Source organism: Astatotilapia calliptera, chromosome 1 (genome assembly GCF_900246225.1).
Source record: "Astatotilapia calliptera chromosome 1, fAstCal1.2, whole genome shotgun sequence".
Lineage (NCBI taxonomy): Eukaryota > Metazoa > Chordata > Actinopteri > Cichliformes > Cichlidae > Astatotilapia > Astatotilapia calliptera.
Genome location: NC_039302.1, coordinates 35314853 through 35336145, shown reverse-complemented (window position 1 = coordinate 35336145; position 21293 = coordinate 35314853). Strand labels below are relative to the sequence as shown.

The window sequence follows — 21293 nt, the reverse complement described above, 5'->3', positions numbered from 1 at the left end:
AGGGAGAGGGAGGCAAGGGGGAAAATGAGACTGACTAATAGGCACAAAGACATGCAAGGAAGCAATTTTGCTTGGTCCTTGTCTCCATGCTCCCTTTGTACAGTAAATGAGCTCATTCAAGTTTAATTAGAGAGGAAATCCAAAGCAGAACCTTGGCAAATCAAATAATAAACCACTTGTGGAGACAAGAGCTGTTTTAACTCATTTTACAGCACATGCTGTGGCATTCATCACGTCTTAGGTCTAGCACTTAATTCCAGGATTGACATCACTGAAAGACAATTTTACTGTTTTAACTGGTTTAACTATCAGTGGTTCCTCATTTAGTACATCTGAATATGCTGAAACCTGATTCTATTGACCCTTATGTGAACTATTTTGTTACAGGTTGTTTCTGGTGCCAACACTTGTCTTTCTTCTGGTGTCTTACCATTTTGCACAATGCTACCCCAGATGACTGTGTCTACATACACATTACATAAAACGTCACCCCATCTCTCACCTAGAGATCATTAACCCAACTCAAACGAGCAAAACTGAATCATCCCTGGACTGGCAGGCAGACCAGCTGTATGCTGGAATTAGTTTGATATCTTAGTGCTTGCATCACCACTTCAGGTGTCCTTAATGTGGCATGAAAATGAAAGAAAATCACAACTAACAACTAAAATTTAATCTAAACAAGTAATCCTCCAAGCTGCACAAACAGCACAGGTCTCTCTGTGTAGCCGGCTGTGCAAAACGTGTGCCAGGACCATTGACAAAATATAACAGCTTCGACAGCCTTACTCAGCATACTTTGTATTGTTTCATCAAAAAACACTTTAACCAGCCCTAGCTTTCAATTTCAATAATCTATTCACAACTTTAAGACTTATTTCATTGGTTCTGTTTGTTCTGTTTGGCTAACGATTTAAACTATTATCTTGTTTTATCATCTGTTTATTTTAGAAATTCAAAACATTTTAACCACTGGCCATACATTTGGCAAAAAAGTGAGTTTTTATTTAGAAATCATGCTAAAGTAGCGACTGGATTTCAACTTTTTTGTTTATCTAACACATCGTCCTATTAGTTATTGCTTGTTAGACAAACATGTGATTGCATATATGTTGGTACCCCCGTCCAGAGTATGTTTGTACTCCTCCACTTTGTGGAAAACATTGTTCCACCAGAACATTTATTTTTTACTTATTTTTTCCCCCGCACTGTTTAGCTAAACAACGCAGTAGAAAACAGTAGAACATCCACACCCAAACACTGAAAATACTGTTTGGTGAACTGAAATAGAAACACACAGTAGGTCTTGAACCTCCCCTCATCTCCACCACATTTTGCTTGGAAAAATGGGAAACAGATTTAGTCTGCAAACATACATGTATAAGGCAAAAACAGAGTTTGCACAATTCTAACAATCTTAAAAGTCGGTATTTGGTATAACCAACATGACTGTCAGCCAATGTTCATCTGCTGCAGTATTTAGTATTAGTATTTAGTATTTATTTATTTATTTATTGTCATTGTCAAGAACAATGAAATTGCGTTTGGGGCTTCCATACAACCCAAAAAAAAGAAGAAAATAATAAATACCCCTTAAAACCCAAGTGTACATATTTAACCCAGTGTGACTCCAATGCAATAAGACAATCCTTAGCAATAATGTTCGTAGAAATTCAGACAAAGACCTGAGAAACATGACAAAATACAACAATGCAACCCATTCAATATTATTGTACTGTGAGATATGATATCAGATATGATGTTTTTTACGCCTGCAACTCTTCACCCATCTTAAGGATAAACTGACAGACTGCCAAGACGTGAAGTTTTCAGCTTATAGCTTTTTGGGAATCACTTTATTGCTGCAAAAATATTCTTCTACACCTGTCAAACTGTGTTACATTTGGCATTTTTTTTAGACAAAAAAGAAAATGGGAACAAATTATGCATTTTTGCAACAGGCTGCTATTCACAAAGTGAGTCCTCTGCTTAGTTTTCTAAGAGACACAACATGTAGACACAACATCAATTCATCCCTTAAGTTAGGAGCCACTTTTATGTGGCCAGGTACAAGGACTGGACTAAAAATGAGTGAAAAAGCAACCAGTGTCCAATGTTACATGAAAGCCTGTCTAATTTTAAGCAAAATATGAGACTTTTGCACAGAACTCTAAAAGCAGAGGTGAGTGCGCTATAGTATGATATGTATTAAGAAAAGCACAACGGTGTGTTCTGAACTTAAGTCGGGTTTGAACCATGACGAGATGAGAGCTGTCGTGAAGTTCTGATACCTTATATTGCACCCAGTCCTTCATAAAGCCTGAACTCTGACTTTGAGAGAAAAAGTAGCAAAGTTTGTCATTTTGAGTTCAACACAGCATGAAAGATGAAGACGAAGGTGTCATAGGGTACCGGAGTGTCACTTCGGGACTCGTCTGTGCATGTGTGTGGGAGATTGTCAAAGTGCGAAGCGTTGTGGCTCAGTGTCACTTTTAGCAAGTGAAACTCTCAAGCAGAGTATTGGCACAAACACAACATCGTCATCCGACGGCAGGAAAACACACATGCATTAACAACAAAAATGGAAAGAGAAATTGAGAAGAGGCATTGAGGAAATAGAATCAGAGGAAGAAAATTGGACAGGATGGTAATGGTAATAGAAAAATAGGATGGTAATAAACAAAGGTGGATATTTCGCTCCGGGAATTGTTGCTTTGCACTATCTAAATGTCTAAATCAATCTAACGACTAAAAAACAAGGAGGTGCCGCTGATTAGCCGTAAAAGGCAACTTGGTTCAGGGTATGAAAGAAGTAATCTGGCACACAGAAACTCCTGCATCACTGACGTCAGGATGTTAGACATTTCTTGGAAAGAGTAGATGCCCTGCCATCATTCGCACTCATTTAAAATAGCTTATGACACATTTCTGATTAGAAACTGCTGGCCCATTGAATTAATTTGTTTTAATTTACCTTGGCACATGTCCTTCAAAGACATACGTCTTGTTGTCCCAATCATCTGGGTCAGGAGAGTAGACCTTTCCGAGCACTGTAGTTGGCATACGGCCTGAAAAGAGAAAATGCATCCGTTAATCAGTCTGCGTGAGAATGATTCAGCAGCACTAAATATGTCGGAGAATTAAAGGATAACCCTCTGTTTTTGCTTTTGGATTGATATATACTGTACATGTGTTTAAGTGTGTGTGCTTCATGTGTTTTACATTCATTAGAATAAAGAAAAAGTGGAAAAGCCTTGAAATCACAACACTACAAACAGTAGCTTTTCAAACACAGGAAAACAAAATCAACAATGTACAAACATAGTGAAAAACAGCAGAAACAGCAAAATATCCAAAGACACTCAGGTCTCAGCAAAACTGAGAAGTGACATTGCAGGTGACACTGGGAGAAAGAAATGCAAAAGAGAAAATGCTGTTTGAATGCATAATGATTATAATCAAGTAGAAAGAAGTGTTGTTGTCATTACTCTTTCTCCTCCAATTCCTCACACTGTACCATGTGGGAATTATTCACAGGGTACCCTTCAAAATTTAAAAGGCAGACCTTGACATGTTGAATTTTAGCTGGATTGTCTTTGTGAAACTTAACTTTTGAGAAGAGTTCAAAACCACTGAAATGTGCATTTGTAGCTCTGAATGGCAAAAGAAGATGAAGCATTGCTAATCCAAGTGCAAGCATATAAACAAAAGCGACGTACTGTACCTATCAACAGAGAGGCAGCAAGGCCTTAACTGCCTGACGTGTACTTCTAATGCATAACTCAACCTAACTGACAACGCAGTGTGCCGTGAAGCCTGTGTAAGTCTGAAAACTACATGGACGCTTTCTGGGACTAAAAATCTGAGATTCACTGCCTGAGTTCAGACAGACCAGAAACGCAGTACGCTGTCAGAGAATAAACATTTAAAGTGTAATTAACTGTGTGTCAAATCGAGCACTATTTGCCTTTGTGACCCTTAGAATGGCACCGTGGGAGTCACGGCAACTAAATAGTGATCATGTGGGGAATGATGATGTAGTGACAATGGAAGAGTTGAGGCGGAGGTGAAAAACACAATAAACACAGTGTGTGTGTGTCTGTTTGTGTGTTTTAATTACTGCTCACTGATTAGGAATTAATTAGCTGGCACTAAGAGAGCCACCTACAGAGAGAGAAAAGTTTGAGGGCAAAGTTCAAAATGTGCTTTAAAAAGTAGATGAAGGCTGTTTTATTAAGTAGATGCTGGTTGAGCGACATTTTAAAACTTTCCCACCGACCTCCGTCTGTCAAATAATGTTAAATTCACAAAGAGACAGACTTTTAATTTGACAAAGTAAAATAAAATCACCCTAAAGACAAAAGGGAATTTTCAAATAAACCCTCCAATCGGTGTCGTGCAGCTAATCTGTGAAGGCCAGAAAAAGGTGGTTTTGCCTCAAGGACACCCAAGCTGATTGTTGATAGCACAGAGTCGGGCTGGGCAGATACCTGGATTTAAATGTGAATTATAATGACTTCCAAATATTATGAAAACACACTAATTGGTGAAAAACAAGTACGTTTATGCATTCAGTTTTACTTTTTCACCACCGCCTACTCACCCCTGTGACTATTAATGAAAATTTTCTTCTCCCCTGCCACGTGTGCATGATCATTTTGGTCACCGATGGTCACAGTCAGGGTGCTGGTCACCGTCTTGGCTGGACTTCCACTGTCACTCATAATAATAGGAATGAGAAACTCTTTCTGGCGCTCGCGGTCAAATGTCCTCAAAGCTGTTAGTGTGGCTGTGCCGTTGAGATTGTCCTGAAGGTAGAAATCGTTGCTGTAGCGATATTCAGGGGGGACTGCAAAGTGGAAAGGAGGACCATTCTCAGGCGAGTCGTGATCCACAGCTTGAAGGAGGGTCGACGTTTGGTTCAACCTTACTACCTAAACAAGATGAAAAAGGATGAGGGGTTGTAGCTTTGTTCACTGAAGATTTTTTAACCACACAGTCAATCATTATCATTTGCTTCGTCTTTATGAAAATCTATACATAACAGTACAGTATGCTATATGGGATTAAACCTACCTGCGGTCCAGACACATTCTCAAAGACTATTGGAGAGTACGCTGCTTCAAACTCTGGTCCGTTATCATTCACATCCAACAGAGGCAGCTGAACTGTGGCGCTGCCTGTCAGAGCTGGAACACCGTGATCAGTCGCAATGACAACTAAGTGATGCTGGGGTATCCTTTCCCGATCCAGAGGCCGAGCCACTGACAGCAGACCGGACTGATCAATGGTGAACAGACCCTCAGGGTCTGAGTCCTCTGACAAGCTATAGGTGATGTCACGGTTCTGGCCTGAATCAGAGTCGCTGGCTACTAAATGGGCCACACTGGTTCCCACAACAATGTCCTCAGGTAGTGGAGCAAGTGACATGAAGTGTGGAATGAAGACAGGAGCGTGATCGTTATAGTCCTCCACCTCCACCACACAGTGCAGAAGGCTGGAGAAGTCCAGGTCTTCAACCTAAAACAGGAAGCGCACAAATATCACACACATGCATAATAACAAAGATCATGAACTCGATACTTCTTGTAATTAGAGCCAAAATAATTTCACAGTGCACTAAACAGTTATTGTTTTTGCAATTATTTTCCCGAGCAGACTTCCAAGTTTCCAGAGCCAACAGCTTACCTAAAATAATCAGACAAAAGCAAATAAAGACATTAATTTTTTTACAGAAGAAGTGTCATGCCACGAGATTTTTGCATCACTTTGACAAAGTTGTTATTGGGATGTGGCTTATGGATTGTTTGTTTAGGACAACAAAAATGTTGTTGCCCTTAACGAGGTAACCAAACAAGAGTAGAGTTTAATTTTAATTTAATTTTAAGAGGTTAAGGAGGCGTAAAAAGAAAAATAATAAATCAGAGTATGAAGCCAATTATTCACCATTGGGAAAGTTAAAAACATTAATTAGCATCTTGCAGTAGTTTCTGTGAGAAGCTTGACTGCAAATATCCAAGGAAATACACAAAAACCGCAATGTTAAGAGTAGAAAGGCTTTATGTGACACAACCAGTGTAATTTGGTTGTATTTTTGTAACTTCTAAGAATCAAAGAAAAGAATTAAGACTACTATATGTAGGAGGAAGTGTTTGGATTGGCTCATATCATAAAGGAAGAGCAGCTTAAGTTGTCTTCAAATTGGCCAGTTCGAAAGCATTGGTGAATTTTTTTAAATCATCAATTATAAAAAAGCAGATAGAGGGTTCCTCTGGGTTCCTCTGGGTGTGCAACACTTATATCCATTTATATCCTTTTAGAATTCGAGGTTACTTTCTAGCAACTTTCTGTCAGTTCTACCAGTATAAAAACTTGCCTGGGGGACTTTTCTTATTCTTATCTGTAACTGACATATGACACTGACACTGTCAGACTGCCTTTATGCTATTGTCTTCACCTTCACAACTCTTTACGTTAGCTGTTGATGGAAGGGCTGACAGGTTGGTTTATGAGATTTATGATCATTGCTTACAAAATTCTAAAAGCCTGTCCCCCCTTAAATTCTGTGTAATTTTCCATCTTCCATTCACATGTTTCATACTGTCAGCTGAAGGTTCACATGACTATTATGAAAAGGAATCCAATGAATTAGAGAGAAATCTGAATCAAAGTCATTTTCAATAGTGAAAGCCTTTGTAATTGAAATGCCTTCCACGTACCTTCAGTGTCAGGTTGAACCTCTGCTCGCTGTGCCGTTCGTAGTCCAGACGTTTCTTAAGCCGCAAGGTGCCGCGCTGCTCCTGCTTGTGACTGACCATATAGAACTTTTGCTCCTGGTCTCCAGACACAACACTAAAGGTCAGCTGGGCGTTTTCACCAATGTCCCTGTCCTCTGCTGCAAGATCCAAGACCTTAGAACAAGTTACAACCAGCAATTACATTGTGTTAAGGGAACTGGCTATTTACATTTTGACAATAAAAAAATAAAAAGCAAAGTGCTAAATCTCCGAACAATAAAGATAACCCAGGTTTTCTGAATGTAGTTACGATAAACATGGACATGACTGTCTCTGCACATTTCTGACAAGAGCAAATTATCCATCATTTTCAATATGATACAGGAAAGCTTGCAAAAATAACTCCCGACTGTGTTCATTTGTTAAGAATAGGATTATCAATATCCCTGCCCCATCCACACAGAGGACTTCCCATGATGCAGTGCAGTATAAAACTGAATTGTACTGAAAACGTTGACATAAAGGCCCATTTAACAATGGAATAGCAGTTCCCTCCTCTGAGCATCTATCTCTCATGTAAAACTGGTGATCAAGAGTTTCTTGCTTTTCTAAGACAACCCTACTGCAAACTAGTTCCACTTAGGAAAACAAAGAACTCACCTCTGAACCTATGAATTTTGAGGTCTGATTAAAAGTCATGGCTGGTCTAATAATCTCCTGTAAGAAACACGAATGAAACCTGCAGCTTGTCAGATGAATATTAGGTGTTAAGTTTTAATGTGAATTTAATTTCAAGATTTGTGAAGATACCAGAATCCAATCATTCTCATAATGCACGAGCCATTCAGCAAGTTTGATTCCAAAAAATAATTATATCTGGTCACAATGGAATGCAGCCAAACTTGCATGTTTTCTTGTTATTTATTTTTGTTTTTCAAACACACTAATAAACAAATTACCACAATGTTGTAGTTCTGTGCTTGTTGATGCCTTTGGTTTTATTGTTTCAGATCTTTTAGTGTCAGCTAAAAAAGGCGACACTAAAAGATCTGGGATGATTTTGTTGCAGATGTTAAATATAGGAATTGTACCAGCAACTATTCCAACAATAGGAATTGTTGGGATTGTTGCTGCTGTTGGACTCGATGTGCAGCTTGCCCCTGGTGTGGCCAAAAAGTATAAAAGTATAGAACCTGCCAAACAAAGTTGAAGGAGGTTGGCTCTGAAACACACTCATAAACTGAGTGGTTGTAATAATTTTTGTCCCTTTCACTGCTCAGGGACATTTATCTTGCTGTATTAAAGCTGCAAAAATTTTCTGCGCAGGAAAATGTTTCGTTTTCTGTCTGAAATTAAAAGGAGAGGAAAAAATGATTTCTGAAAAACGTGTTTGTGTGTAAACACAATAAAGAAAAGCCATTATGAAAAATGCTTCATGTTGTACTTGAACTCAGGTCCTTCAACATACAAGAGAGTGGTGAGCGAGTGGTAATTCTGACACTAAGCCAACATGAAAGAAGTAAGAGATAGCTGGCTGTCTATTCTGAGTTGAAGCACACAGCTACAATGTAGCTTGCCATCGCCAGTGTGTGAATGTGTGTGTGAATGGGTGAATGACTGAATGTAGTGTGAAGCGCTTTGGGGTCCTTAAGGACTAGAAAAGCGCTATACAAATGCAGGCCATTTACCATTTAAGGAGTATTGTTTTTGTGATAGCAACACCAGCCACCCACCTCTGCATTGGGCTCTGCGTTCTCAGAAATCCTTGCCAGGCAGGAGTGATCAGTGAACCTCGGAGCGTGGTCGTTCACATCTTTGATCAGAATAGTAGCAGTTCCCGTTCCTGCCATCCCTCCCCCATCCCTGGCTTCTACCACCAGGAGGTAAGACTCAACTTGTTCCCGGTCTAGCCCACCTATGCCTACAGTGATGGTGCCTGTGGTGGGATTGATGGTAAACATTTCTGAGAAGGTGGGGACTCCGCCCAGCTCTGCATTAGTGGCATCTAAACTACCCACAATCCTGTAAGAGAGCACAGCGTTCTGCCCCACAGCTGAGTCATCCAGGTCGGTCGCCGTCATTTCCATCACCGATGTCCCTGCTGCTGAGTTCTCTGCTACTTCTCCGTGACAGCTGGGAGCGCACGTGAAGATGGGCGCGTTGTCATTTATGTCCCATACATTGATGATGACATCTGTGAAACCCGTCAGACCTTCGCCGCCCTCATCTGTGGCCAGGACAACGAAACGCCAGACAGCGCGCTCCTCGCGGTCAAGCGTCCGCTGGGCATAGATCTTCCCTGTGACCTCATCAATTATGAATTCACTGTCTGCACCTTGGCCGTGGAGAGAGTAACGCAGGGCCTCCTGGTCAGCGTCCTTATCTGGGTCAGTTGCCGTTACCTACAATGTGAAAGGCACAGTGAACCAGGCGAGGCAACAATCTTACAATCACGGAGCTTTTACACCGTTGCTGACTTGGTTGTGATATCACGACTCACAGCACTCCATAAGTGCCCTGTGCAGCTTTGTACTCTCTGGTATTTAAATCTGGCAAAGGGCCATCTTTTTAACCCCAAGCCTCACCTTTCCTCCCCCTCTTCTGTCTGCACATTTTGCTCATCTTCAACACATTAGCAGCAGTAACATCAGGTCAGGCCAAAGTTGCTTTAACTTAACACAGTAATTGCAGAATGACTGAGAGCAAAAATGTATGTGTGCTTCTGCAGACGAGTATTAAATCCACATATTAGAGACATTTGTGAAACCCAAACTTGATGTGTACACATGTACAATTTAATAACCCACATAGTCAACAAAACTCAAATACCTCCTTCAACATAATCAACAAATGTGCAGTTAAACAAAAGAAACAGTTTGAGTTTTACGTGGGTTTGTAAAAGGGAAATGACATCAGATTTACCTGTGTTACTGTTGTGGTCTACCTAAGACTTTCTATTTAGACATCTTACTCCTCCGAGGACCAGAGAGTGGTAGAAAATAAAATTCTCTTTTTCTTCTGGCAGCTGTTAAATGTTATTAAATTAAAAATACTGCTTAATATTAGCTACAGGCGCTGGTTAAAAAATGTCTCCGGTTGCTTCTTTGAAGAGAACCTGTTATGATCAGTATCAGCTGCATTTTTTTATGCTTGGGCTATACCAGAGTAACTCTGTATAATTCATTGTTTAAAATAACCCTCACTTATTCACCCCCTTAAGTTCACCCTGCGTCTAAAACAAGCTGCTTTGGCTCATTTCTCTTTAAGCCAACTTTCTACTGATTGACATGGTTGGTGGGGCTTCGGTGTAACAATCAAAGCTCGTATGAATATATCTTCTCTCTGTGACATCATGCAGATCCACAAACAATAACTAAATAAATAAAGAAAGAAAACTTAGTTTAGAGCAGCCAGAGCTCAAAGCAAATTGACTAGATAGATATGAGCTCATAGGAAGGTAACAGCAACTCGCAACAACTAATTTTATCAACCAGAATATGCAGAAGTGCATGCAGCAGAAGACACCGGGAGCCACTCCTGTAAGCTAAGAACAGGAAACTGAGGCTCACCAGAATTGAACAACAGAAACCTGAAAAGCTATAGCCTGATCCGATGAGTCAGTTTTCACATGGATCCATCCTGTCTTGTATGAGTGGCTCAGGCTGGTGCTGTGATGTTGTGGGGAATATTATCTTGGGTCTCTTAGTACCAACACAGCATTGTTTAAACAACCTTTGTGACATTATTTGCTGCATAGCCTCTACTCTTTTTTTTGAGAAGCGTGAGAGGTTTAAGGGAGAGTTCACCTCAAACTTAAATACCGTCTTCTCTGTTGGCCTGTAGTGCTATTTATTTTCATGTTTGTAGCTCAAAGTGGCAAATAAATAAACTGACAAAACTCAGCAGCAATGCATCAGTGAACATATTTATGTAGAATATAGTTTATTCCTTCTCTTACTAGTCATATGAAGAAACAATACTAGTAAGCTTGGACTGTACCTGCAACACAAACACTGGAGAACCATCCAGCTCCTCTGTTACGCTGCCGTAGTACTCGTTAACAGTAAACACCGGAGCCTCGTCATTCTTGTTGACCACGTTTACTGTCACAGTCGTGTAATCTTCCCACTTCCCATCTGAAGCCAGAAGATGAAGCTTGTACCTGAACACAAGTTTCAACTTTGTCAGGGATGGACAATCGTTCAGCAAGCTTGGAGGATTCTTCTCTGAGTGTGTTCCTACCGTTTGTTCTGTTCGTAGTCCAGAGGCTGGGCTATAAAGATAGTGCCCACCTCTGGTTCCACATCAAACACCCCTCCTGTGTTTCCTGATGTGATCTGGTACCGCAGCTTAGCGTTTCCACCTGCAAACCAGTGTAAGGATGAAGACAAATTAACAGTGACAGTAGAAATAAACCAAAGTATAGTATGTAAATCTTTTTGGAGCTGTAGAGAGGAAAAGTTATGGAGTTTAGTTTTTGTATTTGTAAAAAGAAAGAGCTTTGGTGAAGGCTTGATCCCCCACGGGCTAGCAGTACCCATTTCACTCAGTACTGCTGGTTTCTGCTAGACCCAAGATCTGTCTCGGTTAACAGGGGCAGACAGCAGCCTGCTTTAGCTGACAGAACAGAATTCAGATATTAAGTCTTAGATCTGAAAAGGAGCCAGCGTCCGTCCTTACAGAGGTGATTGCCATTGCCTAACATGTAAGAATTTCATCCATGTGACAAGAAATCTCTTGAAAAGTAAAAATCAGATATTTTAGAGCCATTCACAGAAAAGAAAAAGGCTTTACGTTACCTCTGACTCTAACAATTTGATCACAAAATCAATTATGACCTTTACTAACAATACAAATAGATATGTGCCAATTATTTCTACCAATCCTTCCAAACTACACAGAAATTCACCCATTTTTAAAAAGAGAAATCTATGCATACTGTTTATTCTTCAAACTGAAGACTTTAAATCAAATACTTGTTCTTCTTTATGGGATATTTAAAAAATACACTTGTTCACTAAAAATAATTAAAAAGTGCAGCATGCAAATGTACTACCAATTATTCCTGGATGGATCCCAGATACTTGATCACAAAACATCAATTATCAATCAGAAGATTATAGCAATCCAGCCTTTTAAGCTATTAAATCTGACAACAGTGGGATTTAAATTGCTTTTAAGGGCGTTAACATTGTTACAAAGCCAGAAAACTGCAAAAAATACCAATAAATACAATCCATCTCCTAATTGTTGTTGTTAATGTTATCTATTAACTTTCTATGTCGGGTGCAGTCTTTGGTAGAAGTAGTGTGTATTGCTTGTGAGCATGGATGTGAACAAACTGCACAAGACATCAAAGTAAGTGTTAGGACTTGGGTGCTCGCCTCTGTCAGTGCGCCCCAGGGTGGCTGTGGCTACATGTAGCTGCCACCACCAGTGTGTGAATGTGTGTGTGAATGGGTGGATGACTGGTTGTGTAAAGCACTATACAAATACAGGCCATTTACCATTTACAGCCCATTCAAGTAACATTGCACTGAAAGCTGTTTAGTGGTTTTGTATAAATGCCGAATTGTGGATATTTTCTTAATATCATAACTCTCAAGGAAATGACACTAAGCTCTCTTTTCAACTGAAGATGAATGATTTCCATGATACCGATGGTTTTGGAAAAGTTGTGTCCTAAAGAACACCTATTGTGCAGCCAAGAATAAAACCTTTCACCGTTAGCAGACTTACTGAAGTCAAAGTAAACTTATTGTCAGAGGAATGTGAACAGAATTCAGACGGTGGTGTTTACATTAACAAAGACGCATGTGGGAATTCATATAAAGGTAGCAAAATACAACAAAAGTGAGTGCACCCAGTTCAAGATCACATAAAATGCCATTTATCAATATGTAAAGTACTTTTTTATGTGTCTTTTAAACAGAGTTCTAACTGTGCTCACAGGTCGTAGACACATGAGACAATAATTAGAAAACCTGTATAGACAGAAACCCTACAAATTTGCATTGTAAAAATTACCTCTAAACTTCAGAATTTTCTCAGTTTTAACCCTATGGACCTACATTATGTTTCCACACTGGAAAGAACTGCCACAATCTGAGCAAAATGTTTGCGGCAGCAATCACGAGGTCCGGAAAGAGCTGTAGTACCACTAATCAAAAGTGATTTCCTCCAAATAAATAACGTTATGGGCAGTCTGCTACTTGTTCAATCATTTAAAAAAACAATACATAAAACAATAACTTCAGACTTACCAGGTCAACGAGTGCAAATAAGAGTTCGTATTGACCACAAACATGGCTTGTACAATTCAGAGTACAACCCACATTCAATCAGGCTCTAATCTATGAACGATCTCACTGTCAATTTAGAATCAAACATTGACCTAACATGAATGTTTCTGGCAGCTTGCAGAGTTTAAATGACACTGCGTAATATCTTAATAGTCCGAGAAATAAACCCTCTCTAGTGCTTTGATGTAATACTTCAATACTAAATATTGCCAAAGAAAATGAAAAGAAGCCTGATGAATATCAGGAGCACATTCTTTGGTCAGATTACACCAGTGGTTCTCAAAGAGTTTGACCAGAGTTTTGACAGGTGGGGCGCAAATCACCTGGCAGAAAAGTCATGCGGAACTAATGTTTAACATCAGAATCACTTTTACGGCGGAATAAAGACATTTGCGTCAGTTATGTTAATAATATGTGGATCTGCTGCAACAGATAGCTGCAGAGTGTACTGAAAGGTGCGAATCTGTTGTCCGAGGTCGTGCCAAAGTAGGTATCCACGACAGAATTTGTTTCCCCTTCGTCGGGAGCACGCACTGGGCTGTCCAAATCGTGGACAAACAGTATCCCACATTCCTGATCTTTAGTTCACAAACACCTCTGATAATGACTAACTACTCCTGATATTTTGGAGGTTTTAGCTCTGTACAGTTACAGAAGAATACAAATAATTATCAGTCAAAATGTCCTTGGTTTATTGAAACAATCCCGTCTGATAATACGTGAGAACAATCAATGTACCATGTTCTGTTGTAACCCCCAAACTGAACGGTAATGTAACAACACTTATTTTTCACCACAACGGTTTATTACTCCCACGTCTAGTATGTTGTAACGGAGGCAGAGTCAGATGGATCCGCTCTTTTCTGTCATTGTTTTGTTTAGATGGGGCGTGAAAATATTTCTTCCTGCCATGTGGGGAACGATGTAAAAAGTTTGAGAACCACTGGATTACACCGAGATACATTTGTTGTGTTGGGGTCCAGATTTTGGCCTAAACCTGGCCAGGAGAACCTGCTGACTGCAAAGTCCAGATAGCAATGCACAGAGGTTGTAGCATTACTAGGTTGCATTTCATGAATACAAAATAGTGGATCGCTGTGTGTGTGTCCTAGAATATTGTGTAACAGGATTAATTTCTAGTATTCAGAAACCAGCAAGATAAGTGCATGATGGTAATTCATAACACACTGCCAGTATCACATGAGGGTTTCTAAAGAGTTCCCCCTCATGAGGAAGAAACACTCCCATGATGAAATCTCGTAAACAGATTTAGGTCTCTATGACAATCACAGCATCTGGACCACACAAAAAACAAACAAAAACAAAAAACACACAAACACAGTGTCTGTCCTGACAGTCTGCAAAAAGCTTTACACTGTTAAATTGATAATTATAGAAACTTACTTAAAAACATCTCAAAATTCAGGAAACCAGGGAGTATTCCACATGTAACACAGGAGGGCCTTAACTAGAGTTTTAACCAAAGGGATGTCTATGCAGGCAGCATTTTGCCCATCGCACATCACTTTGTAGCTGATAGCTTGTTGTTAGCAGATGTGTCAGGCTCGGGTTGCCTTGGTAACCCTCTAATGTAATGACCATCTTGTCATATTGTCTATCAGCCATACTCTTCTCTGTCACTGTTTGCTTTTAAGTTAAGAAAAGTGTACAAGGGGTTATTTCACCAGTCGCCACTAAGTGTTTTGGACTTTCTTTGGTTATTTACCACGTCGCTGATAATCTTATGTGAATATAAGATACAAAAGAAATTCGTTTATATCTTTATTTGCGGTGAAATATCTCAGTCCTCTTTGTGGATGTTCCATTTTTTACTTGTGTTTTCAGGGGTTTCACTGATTTATGGAGAGTTGTTTTGCTGTTCCTTAGAGGCATTTTTTCTTCTCTCTGATGCTCTTTTACTTTCTTCATAAGGGAATTCTCCAAATTGCCCCAATGGTGTTCTATTGGATTCAAATCAGGTAAAATGGCCTGACACTCGTCTTTGTGTTTTTTTGTGTGCTCCAAGTATTTCTCACTTTGTGGGAGCGTAAATCATTTTACTAGGTTAAATTATGAATAAGTTTCTTCCTAATAGGGGACAAAAACAAATCCATCTCATTTAAATGATTAAATCAAGGTTAATATGTGTTTTAAGGTTTAGGCTTGGATCAGGGAATAAGCAGTTAAGGTTAAGATAAGTCCAGAAAACATCCTCTGGAGTCACAGATTTGTGCGTCTGTCTCTCCTCGATTTGTGTTTTGTTGTCTGCATATTACAGTTTAAGTGAAATACAGCACCTAGGGAGATGGGAGTTTTAAAATTGGCACAGCTGGGAAAAACATTAATTTTCTCTCCATTTGTTTGTTTGTTTTAACCGCTGTATCACTCCCTCTGCTGTGTTTTTTCCCCCTTTAGGTCTCAGCGGTTTTCCAAATACTTAAGAGATTCAGACAAACTAAAAAAACAGAGAATGCGAGTGAACCGAAAGGATGCAATTACGTATATCCCCTAATGTCTCATTTAAAATGAAAACAGACAGACGGTACAAAACGATCTGGATTAGAGCATTCTCCTCTCCTCTTCCTTGACTTTCATCTCATTAATAAGCTGTGAATCCCATCTCGTCTTCAGAGGGTTCTCCTTTCCCTTTCATATTAACATTAGGGTGGTAGATGCAACAGCGATTGAGATGCAGACCTTGGCTTTATCCGTAATTGCATTTAGGGGAACGTTTGTTGATCAGCTTCTAATAGATTTTATTAAAAATGCTTTGCATTGATTAAATGAGGTAGAGAAAGAATTTTGGAAATAAGAACAAAAAGATTTTAGACTTGGAGCGCCGACGTATTCAGAATTCAACAAAAATAATATGTCGCTGTTAAAAACATTATTTCATTTTCATACAATTTTCCACAGCAGATTAAAAGTGCAGTACATATGTTTGTTAAAATCATTTTAGTTGCATATATAATACTACAAGTTATGTTAAGCAGTCCTGTTTAAACTTAACCATTTATGGTATAAATAACCCTACAATTGAAAGCAAAGTGTTCACGGTCACTTAAACATTAAATTACTCAAAATGTTATCATCTTATTATAATTCATTCACTTAATTTGTTAATTAAGGAAGTAAAAACAAAGAAGATCATGTAGAAATGTAGCTTTTCATTGTGTTGTACATAAGACTCCTATTTTATTTTTATCTTTTTGTTTTAGTGTACACTGAGGGCCATGGGAGCATTGCAATTTCAAATTCCTGTGTATGACTGTACATATGGTCTTTGACAATACAGCTGACTTTGACTTTTGACCTATTGGCAGTTCAAATGAATGCCTTTTTACAGTTTTTCACTGTCTAATACCATAGACTACCATAACTACTTCTATTTTTATTTTTATTGTTATGTAATCTTATGCTAGACAAATACAATAATCAAAACAAAGTCAAATTTAAAGTATTTTCCATTTTGGGATTTGTTTTGAGATTTTTTAAATTGATATTTGATCTAACAAACTTTTCAAGTCATTGTAATGTAGACAAAATAGTATCAAAGTAAATATTCAATTATGCTGTATTGAACATTCAGCGACACGAGTCACCAGGTAAACAGCACTCAGCTTTCATGGAGAGAGAAAAACATCACCTTTGATGAAACTAGTGTTGGGGTAAGTAACTGCTGGGGAGGTTCTCCTTAAACTACACCTTTTGATTCTCTTTGCTTTTGCACTGCAAACAGAAACTCTGCAGCTGGTAATGAAACGCCACCTTTTGTCATTCACCTTTATTTCTCTCTAATCCTGTTTCCTCCTCCTCTTCATTTCCCCAAGAATGGTAAGTGCTCTTGTTAACATGGCCAGTGTTTCAGTCAAGTTTAACACTATTTAATGGAAGTTGCTGCTGCTGCAGTCAAGTATTTGGCCAGCCATCGTACACTGTATTACTTCCTCTTAGTCTGGGAAAGTACCTAAAAACTGCAATTACTAAAAGAGGCCTTAAAAACAGTTTAGGGACTATGATGTTTCAAGTTCTTGCAGTGGAGTTGGAAAAGGGGGTACTACTGCCAGTGGGCTTGTGTCACTAAGAACTTTTGTAGCTATTATTTCTTTTTGATTTGCTATTTAGTGAAATTAAACATTCTTAAAGATGTCAGACAATCAAAGGAGTCATTAACTAGAGTGTGCGCTAGAGGTTCAAAATTGCCATTTGAAACTATGCAAACATTTTACATCTTCAAACTGCACTTGTCTCTAGTGGTTTCAGCAATTATTTTACATGGACTGTTAATGACTGTGGCTAACTACTATATATTAGCTGTGTGATATGAACAGGCATCGTTCTGTCCTCATTACTGGCAGCAGTGTAGAAATCACTTCAACAATCTCCTTCTTTTCCTCCTTCATTAACTTAACATTCTGCACTCCTCGCAAGGAAAGAAGAAAAATCAAGCATGCACACACATTACAGCTCCCTGTGGTGGTAACTTTATTCTGAACTCCAGCAGTCTGTTGCTCTGTGTGTGTGTGTGTGTGTGTGTGTGTGTGTGTGTGTGTGTGTGTGTGTGTGTGTGTGCATATTAAGGCAAGCACTGATGAGCAGAAATTTAAAATTACTTCTCTAAGGCTTATTTTTACCGTTTTGGAAAAGAAAAAATTATTTAATGATAAATAAATCTAAATAGTGAATAGCTTTGGTTTTTAAAAAGGATTGTGAGCGACTTGCTTACAGGTTTAATTCACTGGACGTTTTATCGGCAAAAACACTACCACTGGTAAATACACGAACACCATTTCTGCGCTGAGTGAAACTGAAGTGGTCTGCATCATGATGGAAGCCCAAAGGGTCAGCCCCCCTTTTTAATGCAGCCCTGACAGTTAATTTTCCTCTTGTCTGTAACACAGGCACTGCTTCCGATTCCTGGGCGATCCCTAACTGGCACGTAATATGTTCCAGATGTGCACAATTTTTTTTTAAAAAGCCTAGAAGTGAAAAGTGGAGCCTGTTAGTGTAGGCAGAAACATTTTATGAATTCAATTTGAATTACAGGTGCAATTATAAACGACAGTTAAGGCAGAAGACTGGCTACAACATCTGGATTGCAGTGGAAAAAAAAATCACTGCACGCAAGTTCAGTTGCAGCAGTTGTGTTTCCTGTTTGAGTCAACAGTGGCAGATTGCTGGAAGCTTGCTGACAAATGAGCAGTGATCAGACTAACACAAATAAAACTGCAGGAAATGTGAGTCAATGTGTGGGTGTGGCTTGTAAGTGTAAAGCTCTTTGTTGAATAACACTAGAAATAAATCTGTGCAAATTCCAGGCCAAATGAAACCAGACGCAGGTAAGTTTATATACTATATTCATAAACACCTCTTTCTACATTATCTTTTGAAGGTTTCCTTTCTAATTTTTGGAATCTTCTTTGTCATTCAATAGATCTTAAAAAGGAAGAAAGTTAAATTTATTATATAGCTGCTACAAGCTATAAAGAGCTTCTAGCATCTGTGTTTCTATTTCTTTTTCTCAGACGGATGATATTTTTCTGCCTTTCAAAAAGTTCAAAACAACTATTTTTTGTTTAAAAGTAACATGAACAGGGGCATATTTGTAAATCCGGTTTTAAAGTTTTATTACAGAAAACAGATATCAAAACTGAATACACTGAGTTATAAAATAGGGCTTTATGCAAGTTACATGAGACGTATTTTTAAAAGTACTATGCTCTTCTTGGTTTAACCGGTCACACTGTAGCAAGTCAGCCAGCTTGCTTTTATTGTCTTGTTGGTTATGTTATATCCATGTTTCTAATGTATTTACTAAGTTTTGTCACTTATTAATACATTAGTAAAAACTGAATTAAATAAAGTGTAAAGAACTGAAACCCTACATATGGACACAAAAGAAAAGTCAATGTTAATCTCATCATATGGAAATAAATCAATACAATTGGCCTGTGGTGGCTGAAAATCCATGTTGGTAGCAAAAACTGCATTTATTACTCTAATGAGGACCTATTATACACAGCTCTCTCTGTTCTTCAGGACATAATAAAAATAATCTACTTCTTTGCAGGTCTGAAAATTAGGTAAATACAACTTCAGAGGAACAGCACAACCCTATCATATTGGGGCAGCTGTAGTTTGGGAAGCAGAGCAAGTTATCTACTAAAGGGAAGGTTGTTGGATTCGATCGTTGCCCGTTCCGGTCTGCATGCCAAAGTACACATAATGCACAGTACCATGTTTGCAGTCACAGCATATCAGCATAAACATCTCACACCAACAAGAACATCAAGAACAGCGGTCGAGGGGTGATGATTTGGGTTTGTGTTGCAGCCAGAGACCTGGGCACCTTGCAGTCATTGAGTTGAGCATGAACTCATCTGTATACCAAAGTCTTCTAGAGTCAAATGTTAGGCCACCTGGCCGACAGCTGAAGCTTGGCCCGAGTTGGCTCATGCCATGGGCCAATAATCCCAAAAACCAGCAAATCCTAACTGGATGGCTGAAAAAGTAATGAATCAAGGTGCTGCAAAGGCCCAGTCCAGACATCAACCCGACTGAAATGCTGTGGTGACACAGAAGATGATTACTTCTAAGTTATTGCTACTAAAAGTGTTTCGAACAAGCTGTTATATCAAGAGATGTACTCAGTTTTTCACACACTACTTCTGCATTTGGGCTTAGTTTTTATTAATTCAATTCAGTTTTATTTATATAGCACCAAAGTGCATCAAAGCACTTTATACTGTATGGTACGGACCCTACAATAATACAGAGAAAATCCAAATAATTGGACAACACATGGAGCAAACACATGGAGAGAGACAGACCAGGGAAGACTAGATCATTTCTAATTCCCCCCCGATATGAAACCTGAAGTGAAAGCAGGTGTACTACTACTAACCCTTCAGAACTAAGGAGTTGTGATATGTAAACCTATTCTAGTCCAAGAATCCAGGAATAAAAATATGGAGCTAGAAATGAACATAATTAGGTCCCCTTTGACCTTATGATGATGAACATGTATCAGTTTTCAACTTTTCATGTTCAAAAGTCAAATGAAACAGTGTTAAATAAATATAGAGGGAATCTTTCCGGTATTACATACAAGCTCTTTTTATTAATTTTTTAAACTCCAGTTCAGTTTCTTTATCTCAAAGGCATTAATTCACTCTGCTTTGATAGCCAAAAAAGAGCTACTGTTTCCCACACGCCTCTCTCTGCCCAAGTAAGTCAAAACGTGACTCGTAGACTCTCTTTCAGCTCGGTTTCAGTCACCCACCACTGTAAATAGCTTTGGCTGCTTATAGTGAGCATTTAATATTTTATTTTATTTACAATCTGTAGATTTTGTTCCTTGCTGTCGCTACCACTTCAGGAAACATGCATTAAATATTAGCTGTTAGAGATGTGTGTTCTTCCTGAGTGCAATTATGGTCTTGTATTTTCTGTCATGAGCTGACATTTGCCTCTGGCCATGACAGCTGAGTTTCTTGGCGTGTTCCCCCACAAAGATACATTTTTTCATTTTGGGACTTTGGAAAGCTCTTATATCCTAACATGGCTCCATAATTAGTGGTTTTAATTAGGGAAGTTCAGTGAAAGGATGAACCAGTCTTTAAGATGTCTGGAATTAAAAGTACCTGGTACATCAACTCAGGACCACCTTCTCAAATGAAAACAGTGTTTATTTTAGAATAAAACCCATTTGCCACTGATGACTTTTTAAAAATGACAAAATTAATAGCAGGAATTTAAAGGCTGTAGTAAGAATAAGAATCCTTGACTACAGTAAAGATGGTTTTTTTTGAAACCATTGAAAGGTTTTATTAAAAGAGTTCAGTTTTCTGTTTCAACCTCTCGTATTGCAGTTTTTTTTTATTACATGTTTTACACTGCAAACCTTTCCTCAAAGTAATAGGGGGTTAGACAAAAGCAGTGAAGGGTGAAAGTTTTTCTTTGGTGAAGGGAAAGCAAAACACTTCAGCAATGAGCTGGAGAAAATGTGCTCAATATTGAACATACAGTGCCATCGCCATCATCACTCCTACATATCCCAAAATTCCGAAATGCACAAGTACATACAGAATCCTTTATCCGTGCCACCCACCTTCGTCCCCGTCGTTGGCGCTGACTGTGAGAATGGCAAAGCCCACATCAGCGTCCTCATCCACATCGACCTCATAGGAGGCCTGTGCAAACTCCGGCTTGTTATCGTTGACGTCGCTAATAAAAATGCGTACGTATGCTGTGT

General features: G+C 38.9%; 1 protein-coding gene across 1 annotated transcript in view; it reads right to left on the bottom strand.

The window, feature by feature from the left end:
• LOC113026743 (neural-cadherin) overlaps window positions 1–21293 on the bottom strand; it is a 332913-nt gene that overhangs the window by 150818 nt on the left and 160802 nt on the right. Inside the window, exons 16-23 of the mRNA XM_026175859.1 lie at window positions 21150–21293; window positions 10980–11100; window positions 10737–10899; window positions 8471–9139; window positions 6720–6911; window positions 5077–5520; window positions 4604–4934; window positions 2975–3068 (exon numbers count right to left, since the gene is read on the bottom strand). Of these exons, the coding sequence (XP_026031644.1) occupies window positions 2975–3068; window positions 4604–4934; window positions 5077–5520; window positions 6720–6911; window positions 8471–9139; window positions 10737–10899; window positions 10980–11100; window positions 21150–21293 (2158 nt within the window). The remainder of the gene's footprint in view (window positions 1–2974; window positions 3069–4603; window positions 4935–5076; window positions 5521–6719; window positions 6912–8470; window positions 9140–10736; window positions 10900–10979; window positions 11101–21149) is intronic.